This window comes from Lactuca sativa, chromosome 4 (genome assembly GCF_002870075.4).
Source record: "Lactuca sativa cultivar Salinas chromosome 4, Lsat_Salinas_v11, whole genome shotgun sequence".
Taxonomy (NCBI): domain Eukaryota; kingdom Viridiplantae; phylum Streptophyta; class Magnoliopsida; order Asterales; family Asteraceae; genus Lactuca; species Lactuca sativa.
The window spans coordinates 113757325-113774824 of NC_056626.2; the positions used below are offsets into that span (position 1 = coordinate 113757325).

The window sequence follows — 17500 nt, forward strand, 5'->3', positions numbered from 1 at the left end:
GAACAAGATGTACTTTTATTTATTGACAATATCTTCCGTTTTGTCCAAGCAGGATCTGAAGTATCCGCCTTGTTGGGTAGAATGCCTTCCGCTGTGGGTTATCAACCTACCCTTAGTACCGAAATGGGTTCTTTACAAGAAAGAATTACTTCTACCAAAGAAGGGTCCATAACTTCTATTCAAGCTGTTTATGTACCTGCAGATGATTTGACCGACCCTGCTCCTGCTACGACATTTGCACATTTAGATGCTACTACCGTACTATCAAGGGAATTAGCCGCCAAAGGTATCTATCCAGCAATAGATCCTTTAGATTCAACGTCAACTATGCTACAACCCCGGATCGTTGGTGAAGAACATTATGACACTGCACAAGAGGTTAAGCAAACTTTACAACGTTACAAAGAACTTCAAGATATTATAGCTATTCTTGGATTGGACGAATTATCCGAAGAGGATCGTTTAACCGTAGCAAGAGCGCGAAAAATTGAGCGTTTCTTATCACAACCTTTTTTTGTAGCAGAAGTATTTACGGGTTCTCCGGGAAAATATGTTGGTTTAGCAGAAACAATTAGAGGCTTTCAATTAATCCTTTCCGGAGAATTAGATGGTCTTCCTGAACAGGCTTTTTATTTGGTAGGTAACATCGATGAAGCTACGGCGAAGGCTATGAACTTAGAAATGGAGAGCAATTTGAAGAAATGACCTTAAATCTTTGTGTACTGACCCCTAATCGAATAGTTTGGGATTCAAAAGTGAAAGAAATCATTTTATCTACTAATAGTGGACAAATTGGCGTATTACCAAATCACGCTCCTATTGCCACATCAGTAGATATAGGTATTTTGAGAATACGCCTTAACGACCAACGGCTAACGATGGCTCTGATGGGCGGTTTTGCTAGAATAGTTAATAATGAGATCACTGTTTTAGTAAATGATGCAGAGAAAAGTGGTGACATTGATCCACAAGAAGCTCAGCAAACTCTTGAAATAGCGGAAGCTGCTTTGAGAAAAGCTGAAGGAAAGAGACAAACAATTGAGGCAAATCTAGCTCTCCGACGGGCTAGGACACGGGTAGAGGCTATCAATGCGATTTCATAACCAGTAGGTGCGTCCGAATAATCATCGATTTATACACTTATACACCCTTTGGGTGTTTTGTTTGACTTGATTCTGTCGAGTAAATACAATCAAGCAAAATCAGATTTTGATGCAACGAAAAAGAAATAGAAAAGATAAAAAATCAATATCACTAAAAGAAAATGGGTATAAAAACTTATTAGATACCATGGACCGCGGTATCTAATAAGTTCTACCTACTATTGGATTTGAACCAATGACTCCCGCCGTATGAAAGCAATACTCTAACCGCTGAGTTAAGTAGGTCATTTATCTTCACAAAGAAAACCAAAAGGGACTCATCCCATCGATGGATTATAAATATCATATTACTTAGAAGCAATACCGATCAATATGATCTTGGATCATGGAATAGTCATCTTGAGAATATTCATCTTGACAAAAAATTATCGACATAATAAAATATATATTACAAGCACTAAGGGCTATAGCTCAGTTGGTAGAGCACCTCGTTTACACGCACGCCGATGTTTTTCAGGGGAGTCCATCATGGAATCAAAAAAATTGATCTTATTGACAAATCGATGTCTTACTCCATTCCATAACTTTGAGGGAAGAAGAGAACAATAGCCTGACAAGGGTTCGGTCCGTTTAGGTGCCCAGTTAGGTGCCAAACAGACCCCATCATTGATTTGATATATTGATAAGGTGAATACCCAGTCTATTCAATGCTAGGCTGAGCATAAGGGCCTCAAAAAAATCTCTTTTCGTCCTATGAACTTTAAGGTGTACGAAGTTTCATATTTGATTTTTAAATAGAGCGATAGAGACTTCATTTCACTTAGGTTAATCTAGGCCAGAGGCAGACCTACGTCAAGATAACCCCCCTTGAAAAACTTTGGTAGTGTTCCTGAATCTGAATCCACATAATGACTCAGAGCACATGGAGCCATCTCCTTATTTTTCGGTAAAAAATAAAAATGGCGGACTAGCTGATATTATATCAGTTAATGAAAGAGCCCAATGCACAAAAAATGCATGTTGGGTCTTTGAAACAGTTCAGATCATTTTGATAATAATAAGTTTGATCTGTTTTACCGAGAAAGTCTACGGTTCGAGTCCGTATAGCCCTAGAGCCCTATAAAATAAAAATGAATATTAAAAAAAAATTGTATCATTTTTCATTTGAATTTCCTCGTTATTGTTTTAACTGACTGGTTGCTTTATCAAAAGACAATCATTACTATAAGCCCATTCAAGGGGATCGTTTAAAGTAGAATATCAAACTAAAAGCAAAAACACATTTCATTTCAATGGACCCAATCGATCTTTTTCCAGTTGTGGATAAACAAACCAACTTTTGTTTAGTACTCTTCGTAGGAAAATTCATCTGCAATTTTCATCTTTTCCTGTCCGAAATCAACGAGTTAATTATAGTACCCTTCGTTTGGTATACCCAATTCTATGGAATTTTGTATCATGACACGAGTCTGGTTAAAAACTCCAACCTAACCCAACCCCAATCAAATCTAATAGTAATTTACGTCGGTATTGCGCGCTATTTGTGCACAATATAAAGTTTGAAAAGCGAATATCTTTGCTAAAACGTAAAATAGGCTTTCCTTCGTATACCTTACTTAGACCTAGTCTTCTCTTTCGATATTCAATGAATAGAAAATCCTCCATCGGGATTGGATTCTAATAAAAGGAATATAATAAGACCCATATATTCTAAATCTTGAGATGAAAATTCCTAGACATTCTCTTACATCTGACTACTTGTTCTATTATAAACCACTAATAAAAAGAGAAAAATGGACATATTCATACAAAAAATAAAAAAATAAAATGAGAATTATATTTAGAATCCCTTTTCTTTAGAGAGAATACTCGGTAAGATTGATATGAAAACAAGAGAATTTGGATAAGAGCAATAGTTAGTTTTAACTATAACTAAAAAAAATCAAAAGATATCTAAAGATATGTAATAAAAATAGGATTCTAATCTATGAATCTTGAAAGGAAACACGCCCAGCCCACTAAATGGTTCGACCAAAAGTGTAACAACCCGTTATCCCGGGCATCATAAACCGAGTCTTGTAACCCCTTTTGAATGTAATGGGAATATCATCGATAAATGAATTATTCAAAAGCTCTGATTTGGAGTACGCTATGTAGTAGATATCGTCTTAAAGATTCCAAGTAAATAAAGAACACTAAAATCTGAGTTATGGCGAAGAAGCTATGACCATTCTAAGATTTCTGTCAAAACCGACAACACCGATCAAACGAAAAATGCAAAGTTTTAATACGATAACATTTAGCCTTAGGTATCTAAATGAAAGTCATAGATGACATTAAACCGTGAGCGTACACAAAAAGAACGTCCAAATCTGACTTCGCATGAGAAAGTTATGATTTTTCAAAGAAATTCCTTAAAAACGATTAGTTATAAAATAAATAATAAAAATAAGTTTGGAATTTGCCAACGGAGTCTAAACGAAAGTTGTAGATCGTAGTCTCACCTACGCGTGGATATAAAGACCATCGAAAACGGAGTTCGTATGAAGAAGATATGGATTTTTGAAGTTTATTAAATAAATTAATTATTTATTTAATTCAAAATTCGGATATTATCCGAAGAGGAGTCAGCGTCCTTCTCCGAAGTACGCGCTGCGTACTCCTGTACGCCCCGCGTAACCGAGAGGATTGGCCTCGAATCGTCCACGTCGCCATATCCGAGGAAGCCGACCCGTCCGACCCGACGTCCCATCCGACCCGGCGTCCCATCCGACCCACCTCCCCAGCAACCCGTCCCATCCGACCCGAGAACCCAAGAACCCGTCCCATCCGAACCGAGGCAGTCGAGGCTTCGGTCATGCATGACGTACGCGTACGCAGCGCGTACGAGCGTACGCCCCGCGTACCGAGGCAGACCTGCCTTCCTATAAATAGAATGCGAGGGTTTCCAAAGAAAGGGTTCATTTCTCTTCTCTCTCTCTCAGCATTTCCTCGTTTTCCGTGTCCGTTCAAACCCGAAGCTCTAGTCATTTTGGCTCAAGTCCCGAAGGTCGATTCTACTCCCGAGACTCCCGAGAATCCCAAGAAAAATCAGTTTCCCGAGACGAAACTCTGCTCGGTTTTCCACCTCACAATCTTCAAACTATCAAGTGAGTTCATATCCCCTTTGAACACTCTTTAAATACATTTTAAATGTTTTATACTCTTTTTGGGGAGGAATACAAGTTAACACATGACTAAATTCGTGTGAAACATTAACCTTTTGATATACTTTTCATACTGTTGTTTTAACTATCTTGTGAAGTTATTATGATACAAAACCCCTCACAACACAGCTTTACCCTCTTTGGGATATAATATGTTTATAAATAGAAATATGTTTTATTTATACGTTTATATACAAACACATCATATCAAGGGTAACATTCTTTACTAAGTCATTTCATGCATTCAAAGAACTTATGATTATGCTTTGTCAAACATTGTGAAAGAGGTTAAACTTTGCATACAAACTACTACCTTATTACGGACTTAGTTGAGAATCCATGAGTCGCGTATATCTTCAAACGTTACTTTCTTTATTAGAAAATAATGCTACAAGTCCTGTCTATAACCAGAGTCTCCCGTTTGGAGAACGTGTCAAATGTGTATAGATCTATACGGGAAGTCATGATCCCGCGCCCTGACTGTTAGCTACAGTCCGTCTTTTGGGGTGACAGTTGTCATAACGCTACGACGCCTGAAGAACGTCGCTACAGGCATATTATGTTTAGTATGGTTATAAAACTCATCGGATATACAATTATTATGGTATTATGCTTTTATGAACAAGTAGTCATTAAAACTATTTTTCATTTAATAAGGGCGATTTTCGTATAGCTTTACTATGTAAAACTATGACACGACTTACAAGTACGTCGCTTGCTTGCGATTTTCGGTCTTAAAGACTGCCAGTTATGTCAGGAAAATAAGGGTTTTTCCTGTATACAAACCAAACAACTAATAGGAAAATAAGGGATTTTCTCGGTACAATTAGTTGCAATTTACATCATGAACATTCATATGCATCTCATACTTTTATAGGAAAATAAGGGTTTTCCTGGAAAACATGCAAACACTTTCGAATGGCATACATCTTCTCAAAACACTACTTATGAACTCACCAACTTAAATGTTGACACTTTTTCTTTGAAATAACTTGTATTCACAGGAAACCGCTAGCCAGGTAGCAACTACTTCTGAAGACTAACGCACTGGCGTTAGTAACATATTTTGGATCACCATTTTATATTTGATTTCTTTTGCAAACATGTAACACCTACAATCATGTAAACTTTTCAAACATATTTATATTATGGTGGTGTGTACTTTCCTTTCTATGAACTGTTATGATACTGAATATGACGTCCTCCGCCCCCGAACGATTCCGCCGTTCTGGTTTGGGGGTGTGACAGATTGGTATCAGAGCATCGTTTATAGTGAATTAAGTATATCAAAACCATTTTTTTATATACAACTATAAACTCAACTGGGCAAAAACACTCTGAGAAGAGTCATACTTTTAAAATTAAATCTATTTAGTTTTGTAAGTAAGCATGCATTCATTTAGTAATAAATAACAGTTCCACATCGTACCATATTAGAAGTGTTATTAATGAGTTGTACAGTACCGGTACGCCTTGAGACACGTAATCGGAACTGGGAAGGATATAGCCTGATCAACTATATTTGTCCGAGAGCCGACTAACGTGTGCCGAGGGGTGTCTGCAGTGGACAACAAATTTTAAAAAACTTACCAAACCGTTATTAGAATCAAACACAATAATTTAAATGCTATAGGAGTAATTGCTACTTAAACTAACTTACATGTTTTGCATGTTCCGACTTTATTCAATTCTTATGACCCTATTTCTCGTACAGTCAAATGGCTGGATTTCACCACCCCAATGACCCCTACTTTCCCAACCAAGGCAACGGAGGATGGATCGAAGATGATCCAGAAGAGGATGAGGAACCCATAGAATTGGGTGATAACTCCGGTACTGACTCAGAGCCTGAAGTGATCGATCCACCACCCATTCAACCTCCTGTCCATGTGAGGAACTTCCAAGGACCCACTCCCGTCTGGGGAAGTCACCTACATCATTGGAGCCAACAACAAGGCATACGCCCTCCCTATGGCATGTGTCGGGACTTCTACGATGTCCGCGGTGGCAGTTCGGCTGATCGAGCACTCCCGGTAATGGTGGGTAAGTTAGCCAATCAGTCCTATCAGTCCGGAGTACAAGCAAGCCGACTCCGGGATATCAACGTGGAAGTGCAGGTTCACACTTCCGATATCCGTAGGCTGGACAAGATACAAGATAATGTTCAACTCCAGTCTGAGGCATTTCAGGCACAGATAATTGCAGTCCTAGCCGAGTTAAGGGAGCAACAAGCCGCTTTTGATCGACGCCTAATGGAATCGAAGCAATCAGATGCGGAGTCAAGCTCCAAGCGCAACCTACGTCGCAAGTAGTACCTGCCAGGATTTCAAATTTTGTTATAAATTAGGACTTCGGATAAGAATTTTCTTTTCGTTAAAACTTTCTGTAATCGGAGACCTTTAGAAAGGTCAAAAAGTTTTGTCTAAACTCGGATGTAACACAACTATATGTTTTATATATATAGGGCATACCCCCTTTTTCTGGTTTTAAATATGTGTATTCCGTTCAACTCATAAGTGCATCCATTCAAACGTTATTAAATCAAGCTCAAAACCCATTGTTCATCAAACCAAATTCTTAATCTATTTAAGGCAGTTAACTCAATATCATTCAACTCACAACCACCAAAACTCATAATATCTCATTTTTCCTTTTGACAGAGCAATGCCTCCTCGTAGATCAGCACGTACCAATGCAACCCCACCACCACCTCCACCACTAACTTATGATCCGGCAATGGTCCAGGCTGCTATCACAGCAGCAGTAGCAGCAGCCCTCTCTCAAATAAACTCAAATGCCAATGGAGGTACAGGAAGCAGCACGAATCATCCCAATAGTGGCACCGGCCAGGGCCATGTTAGAGAGTGTACTTACAAGGAGTTCTCCAACTCGAAGCCAAAGACTTTTAATGGCAGTGGCGGAGTCATTGCACTAATGCAATGGTTCGAAAAGACCGAAACGGTCTTCGAGATCTGCTCGTGCCAAGAAACAAGCAAGGTTAAGTTCGCTGCTTGCACCTTCATAGATCGAGCCCTCACTTGGTGGAAAAGCCATGTGAACTCAGTGACGCTCACTGTCGCTAACGCCATGAGTTGGGAAGAACTGAAGGTACTACTACTGGAAGAATACTGCCCAAGGGGTGAAGTGCAAAAGCTTGAGCAGGAACTCTGGAATTTGAAAATGGTCGGGTCTGACCTAGTCGCTTACACAGCTAGGTTCAACGATCTCGCTGCTTTGTGCCCTACCATGGTCAACCCAGAATCAAAGAAGGTCGAAAGGTACATTTGGGGGTTGTCACCCCAGATTCAAGGGCATGTCCTAGCCTCCAACCCTATCACCTACAACAGCGCTAAACGCCTGGCGCAACGACTCATCGATCACGGAGCGAAACAGAGTACCATCACAACAGCCGCAAATCCACCTAGGGAGGCTCAGGGACAGAGTAGGCCTTGGAACAAGAGGAGGGGACAAACCCTCCAGGAGAACCCCAAGAAACAACAAGTGATAGCGACCCACGCTATTACTGTACCTACCAACTCTGCCCCCACAAGTTCATACAATGGAAAGCTACCGAAATGTAACCAGTGCAACTTCCACCATCACGGTCTCTGTCATGGCCTTCAATGCACCAGGTGCAATAAGAAGGGTCATACAGCCCGCTATTGCAAGGAGCCAACCCAACAATCCGCCCCCACTGCTAATATCGGAGTAAGCCGCGCTTGCTTTGAGTGCGGGAGCACAGGGCACTACCGCAAGGACTGCCCGAAGGCAAACAACAGGAATACCGGCGGAAGAGGCCGAGTTTTCGCAATGGGACAAGATGAAGCCATTGCGGACCCTACTGTTGTTACGGGTACGTTTCTTCTCGATAACTCGTATGCATGCATTTTGTTTGATAGTGGAGCGGAAAGGAGTTTTGTGAGTCACGACTTTAAAAGCATGCTAAAACCAATACCACAATCATTAAGTGAACCGTTCATAGTAGAAATGGCCAACGGGAAAACTGAAGGCACTAAAGAGATATATTTAAACTGCACCCTAACTCTAAACGATAATCCCTTTCAAATCAACCTCATGCCAGTCTCGATTAAGAGTTTCGATGTCATCATTGGCATGGATTGGCTGAGTTCACATCGTGCGGACATTCTATGTTACGATAAGGCCGTTCGCCTTAATCTGCCAACCGGCGAAACCTTCCTTGTCTTGGGTGACAAACCTAGTACCACTCTTAGAATCATCTCAAGTATCCAAGCTCAGAAGCACTTACGAAAGGAGTGTCACGCATTTCTTGCACATGTTGTAGACGTGAAACGCGAAGTCCGGGACATCAAGGATGTGCCCGACGTTTGCGATTTTCCCGATGTGTTCCCCGAGGACCTTCCAGGGATACCACCCGTAAGACAAGTCGAATTCAGAATCGATCTGATTCCCGGAGCTACCCCAGTAGCCAAAGCACCCTACCGATTAGCCCCGGCAGAGATGCAGGAGCTATCCAGTCAACTGAATGAACTACTGGAAAAAGGATTCATCAGACCGAGCTTCTCACCTTGGGGAGCACCCGTGTTGTTTGTGAAAAAGAAAGATGGATCGTTCAGGATGTGCATCGACTACAGAGAACTCAACAAACTGACGGTCAAAAATCGTTATCCCCTACCACGCATAGATGATCTATTCGACCAACTGCAAGGGGCGAACTATTTTTCTAAGATTGATCTGAGGTCCGGGTATCACCAGTTACGAGTGCTAGAGGAGGATGTGCCGAAGACCGCCTTCCGAACTCGTTACGGACATTACGAGTTCGTGGTGATGCCATTCGGATTGACCAATGCGCCCGCAGTCTTCATGGATCTGATGAATAGAGTATGCCGACCTTACTTGGATCAGTTCGTCATCGTTTTCATTGACGACATCCTGATCTACTCCCGAAGTAAGAAAGAACATGGCGATCATCTGCGACAAGTTCTAGGGACATTAAGAAAAGAGAAACTTTATGCGAAGTTCTCGAAATGTGAATTTTGGATCCGAAGAGTCGAATTCTTAGGACACGTGGTAAGCGAAGAGGGAATCCATGTGGACCCATCCAAAATTAAGGCCATTGAGAACTGGTCAGCACCGAAGACTCCTACAGAAATTCGCCAATTTCTAGGTCTCGCTGGCTACTACCGCAGGTTCATTCAGAACTTCTCACGAATAGCGAAGCCTCTTACAACCCTAACCCAGAAGGGTGTGGCCTTTGACTGGGAAGAGAAACAAGAAAGAGCGTTCCAAACGCTCAAACGAGCCTTGTGCACCGCACCAATACTATCCCTTCCCGAAGGAATAGAAGACTTCATAGTTTATTGCGATGCATCAAACCAAGGACTCGGATGTGTTCTGATGCAGCGAGGTAAGGTCATCGCCTACGCCTCGAGACAGTTGAAAACACATGAGGTTAACTACACGACCCACGATCTTGAGCTAGGAGCAGTAGTGTTTGCTCTGAAGATCTGGAGACATTACTTGTATGGAACGAAGAGCACTATCTTTACCGACCACAAGAGCTTACAACACATTTTCGATCAGAAGGAGCTCAACATGAGACAACGGCGATGGGTCGAGCTACTCAGTGATTACGAATGCGATATTCGCTATCATCCGGGAAAAGCAAACGTCGTAGCCGATGCCCTTAGTCGAAAGGAGTACTCAGGCCGGAGAGTGAAGTCATTAGCTATGTCGATCCATTCGCACCTATCAACGCAAGTCAAGGAAGCTCAATTAGAGGCCTTGAAACCCGAAAACGTGGCAGGTGAGGCCCTTAGGGGAATGGACAAGAACTTAGAAATCAAGAGTGACGGAGCACGCTACCTCATGAACCGGATCTGGACACCAAAGTTTGGGGGATTCAGAGAGGTAGTTATGAGCGAGGCACACAGGACCCCATACTCCGTACACCCAGGGTCAGACAAGATGTATCTAGATCTCAAGCAACTCTACTGGTGGCCAAACATGAAAGCGGAGATCGCTACGTATGTGGGCAAGTGTTTAACTTGCGCCAAAATAAAAATAGAACACCAAAAACCCTCAGGCCTACTCCAACAACCTGAAATACCTGAGTGGAAATGGGAGCAGATTTCCATGGACTTCATAACCAAACTGCCCAAAACTCAGAGTGGCCAAGATACTATTTGGGTAATCGTCGACAGATTAACCAAGTCAGCCCATTTCTTACCTATCAAGGAAACTGATAGGATGGAAAAACTATCAAGAACCTACATCCGGGAGATCGTACGACTTCATGGAGTACCAATGTCCATCATCTCAGATAGAGACAGCAGGTTCACTTCCAGATTTTGGCAATCACTGCAAAAATCCATGGGAACAAGGTTGGACATGAGTACAGCATACCACCCTCAAACTGACGGACAGAGTGAGTGGACGATCCAAACCTTGGAAGACATGTTGCGAGCATGTGTAATCGACTTTGGCAAGGCATGGGATATTCACTTGCCTTTGGTCGAGTTCTCTTATAACAATAGTTATCATACTAGTATCAAGACCGCTCCGTTCGAAGCCCTTTACGGCCGTAAGTGCAGATCACCCCTGTGCTGGACAGAAGTGGGCGACACCCAATTGGCAAAAGGTCTAGTCACTAAAAGCACCCTTACTGGTCCAGAAATCATCAGAGAAACTACCGAAAAGATCGTGCAAATACGAGAACGACTGAAGTCCTCGAGGGATAGGCAAAAGAGCTATGCCGACAGGAGACGTAAACCCTTGGAATTCCAGATTGGCGACCGTGTGCTACTGAAGGTCTCACCCTGGAAAGGCGTGATACGCTTTGGGAAGCGTGGAAAGCTAAATCCCAGGTACATTGGACCCTTCGAAATCATTTCGAGAGTTGGTCCAGTGGCCTACAAACTCCAACTTCCAATCGAGCTTAACAAAGTGCATCCAGTATTCCACGTGTCGAACCTGAAAAAGTGTTTGTCCGACGAAACACTTGTAATTCCACTCGATGAAATCGCATTAAACGAAAATCTTAACTTTGTGGAAGAACCTGTCGAGATCATGGATAGGGAAGTTAAAAGGACCAAGCAGAGTCGCATTCCAATAGTAAAAGTCCGATGGAATGCTAAGAGAGGACCCGAATTCACATGGGAACGGGAAGACCAAATGCTACAGAAGTATCCGCATCTCTTCCTCAGCCCCTAAAACTCTTGACTTGTATTAAATTTCGGGACGAAATTCCGTTTAACGGGGGGATGATGTAACAACCCGTTATCCCGGGCATCATAAACCGAGTCTTGTAACCCCTTTTGAATGTAATGGGAATATCATCGATAAATGAATTATTCAAAAGCTCTGATTTGGAGTACGCTATGTAGTAGATATCGTCTTAAAGATTCCAAGTAAATAAAGAACACTAAAATCTGAGTTATGGCGAAGAAGCTATGACCATTCTAAGATTTCTGTCAAAACCGACAACACCGATCAAACGAAAAATGCAAAGTTTTAATACGATAACATTTAGCCTTAGGTATCTAAATGAAAGTCATAGATGACATTAAACCGTGAGCGTACACAAAAAGAACGTCCAAATCTGACTTCGCATGAGAAAGTTATGATTTTTCAAAGAAATTCCTTAAAAACGATTAGTTATAAAATAAATAATAAAAATAAGTTTGGAATTTGCCAACGGAGTCTAAACGAAAGTTGTAGATCGTAGTCTCACCTACGCGTGGATATAAAGACCATCGAAAACGGAGTTCGTATGAAGAAGATATGGATTTTTGAAGTTTATTAAATAAATTAATTATTTATTTAATTCAAAATTCGGATATTATCCGAAGAGGAGTCAGCGTCCTTCTCCGAAGTACGCGCTGCGTACTCCTGTACGCCCCGCGTAACCGAGAGGATTGGCCTCGGATCGTCCACGTCGCCATATCCGAGGAAGCCGACCCGTCCGACCCGTCCGACCCGACGTCCCATCCGACCCGGCGTCCCATCCGACCCACCTCCCCAGCAACCCGTCCCATCCGACCCGAGAACCCAAGAACCCGTCCCATCCGAACCGAGGCAGTCGAGGCTTCGGTCATGCATGACGTACGCGTACGCAGCGCGTACGAGCGTACGCCCCGCGTACCGAGGCAGACCTGCCTTCCTATAAATAGAATGCGAGGGTTTCCAAAGAAAGGGTTCATTTCTCTTCATTTCTCTTCTCTCTCTCTCAGCATTTCTCTTCCTATAAATAGATGCTATAACAAAACTTCGTAAGAAAATATCTCGAGAAATCTATCCAGATAGAACTATGTCTCAGCGAGAGAATCGTTGTTTTACTACCAATCACAAGTTTCAGGTTGGGCATAGTATTCATACTGGAAATTATGATCAAGGATTCCTTTATCAACCGACATCTACTTCAGAGATTCCTCCTGAAACATTTTTCAAATACAAAAGTTCAGTATCTTCCCCCGAATTAGTAAATTAGACAGGATTCCTTTGCACAGAATAAAAAGTCGCGGCTCAATCTTCATAAATTTTATCGTAAATGTGAAATACTTATAAAAAAATGCGGAAAAGATAAAACAGATGCAGGGTCATTTGTCTGCTTGGCTAGTTAAGCATGGGCTAATTCATAGATCTTTGGGCTTTGATTACCAAGGAATAGAGACTTTACAAATCAAACCGGGGGATTGGCATTCCATTGCTGTCATTTTATATGTATATGGTTACAATTATCTCCGCTCCCAATGTGCCTATGATGTAGCACCAGGCGGACTATTAGCTAGTGTGTATCATCTTACTAGAATAGAGTATGGCGCGGATCAACCAGAAGAGGTATGCATAAAAGTATTTGCCCCGAGGAGGGATCCTAGAATTCCGTCTGTTTTTTGGGTTTGGAAAAGTGTGGATTTTCAAGAACGGGAATCCTATGATATGTTGGGAATCTCTTATGATAATCATCCCCGTTTGAAACGTATATTAATGCCTGAAAGTTGGATAGGATGGCCTTTACGTAAGGATTATATTGCTCCCAATTTTTATGAAATACAAGATGCTCATTGAATGATAAAAAACGAATCTTCAATTATACAATTCTATAGATTCCAGGTTCGATTCTAGATTAAACAGAGTAATTGAAGTCTCGTTTATGGTTTGTATTTTTGTTATGTATAGAATAAAAAAATACAATAAAATAAAATTAGGAATTAATCGGGATTCTCAAATTTGTAAAATACTTATTTCGGATGAGCCAAGTCGATAGGAGGAACCAAACGAATTATGCAGCATCAACTTTGGACTGCACACATCACTTAAGGGGAATCTATAAAGTCATGTAATGTAGGAGTAAATTAAAAATTGAAAAGAAAATACAAAACTGAATCTTATTTATTCGCATCCTTCAACTACTCTATTGAATCTTTCAACCTTAACCTTCGAATATGCATATGTGTATGAAGTATTCACATTCTTTTCTTTTTGAACCAGAGAAGAAATAAAAAAGAAGAGAAAATAGAATCTCCCTTTTTTTTTTACATACTTTGTATAATAAACTCTTTACCCCCTCTATAAAAATCAAATAGATGGGGTTCTAAAGAACGAGATGGAGAATATGTATTATTATCTAGACTCTTAATGAATATGTATTCATATCAATTAATTGCTCATATCAATTAATTGGTAGAATAGAGACTCATACAAATTAATCATGTGTCAGGAACCAGATTTGAACTGGTGACACGAGGATTTTCAGTCCTCTGCTCTACCAACTGAGCTATCCCAACTATTCCTCATGTCTCATACTCATTTTCATTTTACTAGAGAACTTGGGTCTATGTCAATTGAAAGGGTATTACAAAGCCTCACCCCAGGCCTATAATTTGTTAAAAGAACAACTTTGTAAGTTTCAGTATGAATAAAAATATCGATCGTGAATCAGTCAAATGGGGATTCCTTGCTCAAAGATGTTCATTTGTACATGTATCATATATATCACATGTGATTTTACGCTCATTGTATAAAGAGTAGTGAATAAGAAAGATAAGGAGTTTTGAACCGCTAACGAAAAAAGGATAAAGAAAAAAAAAGGATACGATAAAGAATTAGGGAGCCAAATGGTCTTTTTGGGGATAGAGGGACTTGAACCCTCACGATTTTTGAAATCGACGGATTTTCCTCTTACTATAAATTTCATTGTTGCCAGTATTGACATGTAGAACGGGACTCTATCTTTATTCTCGTCCGATTAATCAGTTCTTCAAAAGATCTATCAGATTATGGAGTGAATGGTTTGATCAATGAATATTCGATTCTTTCTTCAATATGGAATCAATTGACAACAATTCTTCTCTAGTATGTATACAGGTTTATCCTTCATCTTTTCTGAAGTGTCGATAGAAGGATTCCTCTACTAACGTAAGACAATCAACTCCATTCGTTAGAACAGCTTCCATCGAGTCTCTGCACCTATCCTTTTTGATTTTCGCTTTCTGAACCTTTGTTTGTTTTCGGAAAACGTGATTTGGCTCAGGATTGCCCATTTTTATTAATTCCAGGGTTTCTCTGAATTTGAAAGTTATCACTTAGTAAGTTTCCATACCAAGGCTCAATCCAATTAAGTCCGTAGCATCTACCGATTTCGCCATATCCCCCTTTTTGAGATGAAAATCTCATTGTGATCTCGTTCCCCTTTTTCTTTCATTTATACCGGAACCGTTGAATTCATTAGATAGATGCCGATTACTGTCTCGAAAAAGTGTTTTCTCCTCTTTGTCTTTGATTTCTTGTCTATCTTCTTTCATCTTCTATATCTATAGGAGGCTTATATTCGGTCCAATCAAAAACGATTTTATCATTTCTGTATCGGCAATTCAATATAGGTGGATACATACGCTATACATCTGTCTCTCTTCCACTCATTTACCCATGAAATTTCAAATACTTGAACGGTCGATTCTTTTCATATTAAAAAAAAGAATATTTAATTGTCATAAAAAAGAAAAATGGAAATTCTATATTCTATTCTTTAATATATCAATATTCATTATGAATAGCGAATATGAATAGCTAAGAATTAAAATAGTATAATAGTGAATAGCAAAGATTCTAAGAGTTTATTGAATTCTTATACATGTCGAATTTATGTTATGTGAGCCTGCTTAGCTCAGAGGTTAGAGCATCGCATTTGTAATGCGATGGTCATCGGTTCGATTCCGATAGTCGGCTTTTCTCTATTTATTTTATTCTATGTTTTACATGATTGATAATGCATCTTTGAAATCAAAGAATATTGAAAAAAAATGTTTTCCTCTTTTGGCGAAAGCCCTTGATTTATTATGTGATAGGAATTTCCAACTATCTAACGAAAAGAATCCTTTTCTTTTTCTATATATAGAATATAAAGATCTGGATATTTATCCAACTCATCTCATTATTCTTTAATAGAATAACTAAGTAAATTTCGCTTTATTTAGAATTTAGTTCATTTTTAGTTTAGGTTTATTTTGTAGAATGAAATTTCATCAATAAGAATTAATAATTAAATATAAATAAGAAGAAGGAGTCTTTATGTCGCGTTACCGAGGTCCTCGTTTCAAAAAAATACGCCGCCTGGGGGCTTTACCAGGGCTAACTAATAAAAGGCCCAGAGCTCGAAGTGATCTTAGAAACCAATCGCGTTCCGGGAAAAAATCCCAATATCGAATTCGCCTAGAAGAAAAACAAAAATTGCGTTTTCATTATGGTCTTACAGAACGACAATTACTTAAATACGTTCGTATTGCCGGAAAGGCAAAAGGGTCAACAGGTCAGGTTTTACTACAATTACTTGAAATGCGACTTGATAACATTCTTTTTCGCTTGGGTATGGCTCCGACTATTCCGGGAGCTCGCCAATTAGTTAACCATAGACATATTTTAGTCAATGGTCGTATAGTAGATATACCAAGTTATCGCTGCAAACCCCGAGATACTATTGCGGCGAGGGATGAACAAAAATCTAAAGTTCTAATTCAAAATTCTCTCGATTCATCCCCCCATGAGGAATTGCCAAACCATTTGACTCTTCAACCATTCCAATATAAAGGATTAGTCAATCAAATAATAGATAGTAAATGGGTCGGTTTGAAAATAAATGAATTGCTAGTTGTAGAATATTATTCTCGTCAGACTTAAACCTAACAAAAATAAAATCAACACTAATAAGAATAAGGAAGAATAAGGGTTCGACCCATTTTGCTCCCTTTCGGCGAAGTAAATTAACCTAAGGTTAAGATAAATAAGGGTTTGATCCGGATTTTTCTTCCATTTAGGTATCATAGACCGAGAGGGAGATTTTCATTCCTTGTCTACTCTACTCTTTTCTTTACACAGTATTTTCTGTACCACAGCCATTAGGAATAGAGAATCCATATCAAAGAAAGGTCTAACTGTTGGAATAGTCGTATCCATTGCTATTTGATCTATTGTGGTTAGTAAGATCGATGAATTAGGTGAAGGTATGGAAAGGAAAGAGAGGGATTCGAACCCTCGGTAAGCAAAAGCCTACATAGCAGTTCCAATGCTACGCCTTCAACCACTCGGCCATCTCTCCTACATAATGATTATGACCCAAAAAACTAAAATCGAGTGAATAGTGAATCATTCTAGATTATTGGGTAGGTACAACCAATCAACTCTAACTATAAAGCGATCAAAATCGAAAATTTTTCATCATAGTAAAAGAAGTATCTTTCCTTCTAGGTTGGGGGGATAAAGATAAAAAAAATTTCTTACAAAAAATGTTCTCTTCTTTTTCTGAATTCTCTATTTATATATTTATACTATACCGACCGGATTAAATCAATAAATTAGAAATTCTAATGAATCAACTAAGCGAGGGATTTATATTTTGTAGACTATGGTTAATGGATATCTTTAGATCATGATTCTATTTAGACTACGATTCCATATCATAAGAATTCTCAAATTCCTTTCTAGACTAGTTTTAGAGTTATCAACACAAATCCTTATCCCATCTATCTATTACAAATAGAAATTGATAAACAATTTTTTTTATAGTTGATTGTATAGTGTATACCCCTAAGTACACAACACAAAAAAATAGGCGGTTATTCTATTTTCATCATACAATGATTATTCGATCCTTTTTCTTCTTTGTATCATAATTAAATCAACTGAGGTTATTCTAAGCTGTAACTTCAATCAAATAAG

General features: G+C 39.7%; 3 protein-coding genes and 2 non-coding genes across 5 annotated transcripts in view; 4 read left to right on the forward strand and 1 right to left on the reverse strand.

The window, feature by feature from the left end:
* Positions 1 to 771, forward strand: part of LOC128133265 (ATP synthase subunit beta, chloroplastic-like) — a 1623-nt gene extending 852 nt beyond the window's left edge. The window contains exon 1 of the mRNA XM_052770415.1: positions 1 to 771. This exon is cut by the window's left edge and continues 852 nt beyond it. Within this exon, the coding sequence (XP_052626375.1) occupies positions 1 to 705 (705 nt within the window). The 3' untranslated portion in view covers positions 706 to 771.
* Positions 772 to 12871: 12100 nt separating this feature from the next.
* Positions 12872 to 14155, forward strand: LOC128133266 (NAD(P)H-quinone oxidoreductase subunit J, chloroplastic). Its single transcript, XM_052770417.1, has one exon. It carries the CDS (start codon positions 12878 to 12880, stop codon positions 13352 to 13354), a length of 477 nt encoding a protein of 158 aa, XP_052626377.1. The 5' UTR covers positions 12872 to 12877; the 3' UTR covers positions 13355 to 14155.
* Positions 14156 to 15441: 1286 nt separating this feature from the next.
* TRNAT-UGU (transfer RNA threonine (anticodon UGU)) lies at positions 15442 to 15514 on the forward strand. Its single transcript has one exon. It is a non-coding gene; the product is annotated as a tRNA-Thr (tRNA).
* Positions 15515 to 15626: 112 nt separating this feature from the next.
* Positions 15627 to 16627, forward strand: LOC128133267 (30S ribosomal protein S4, chloroplastic-like). Its single transcript, XM_052770418.1, has one exon. It carries the CDS (start codon positions 15857 to 15859, stop codon positions 16460 to 16462), a length of 606 nt encoding a protein of 201 aa, XP_052626378.1. The 5' UTR covers positions 15627 to 15856; the 3' UTR covers positions 16463 to 16627.
* Positions 16628 to 16793: 166 nt separating this feature from the next.
* On the reverse strand, positions 16794 to 16880 carry TRNAS-GGA (transfer RNA serine (anticodon GGA)). Its single transcript has one exon. It is a non-coding gene; the product is annotated as a tRNA-Ser (tRNA).
* Positions 16881 to 17500: the final 620 nt, after the last annotated feature.

Bases quoted from the DNA above. Each gene is read 5' to 3' on its own strand.
- LOC128133267 (XM_052770418.1), top strand. From the start codon at position 15,857: ATGTCGCGTTACCGAGGTCCTCGTTTCAAAAAAATACGCCGCCTGGGG.
- LOC128133266 (XM_052770417.1), top strand. From the start codon at position 12,878: ATGCAGGGTCATTTGTCTGCTTGGCTAGTTAAGCATGGGCTAATTCAT.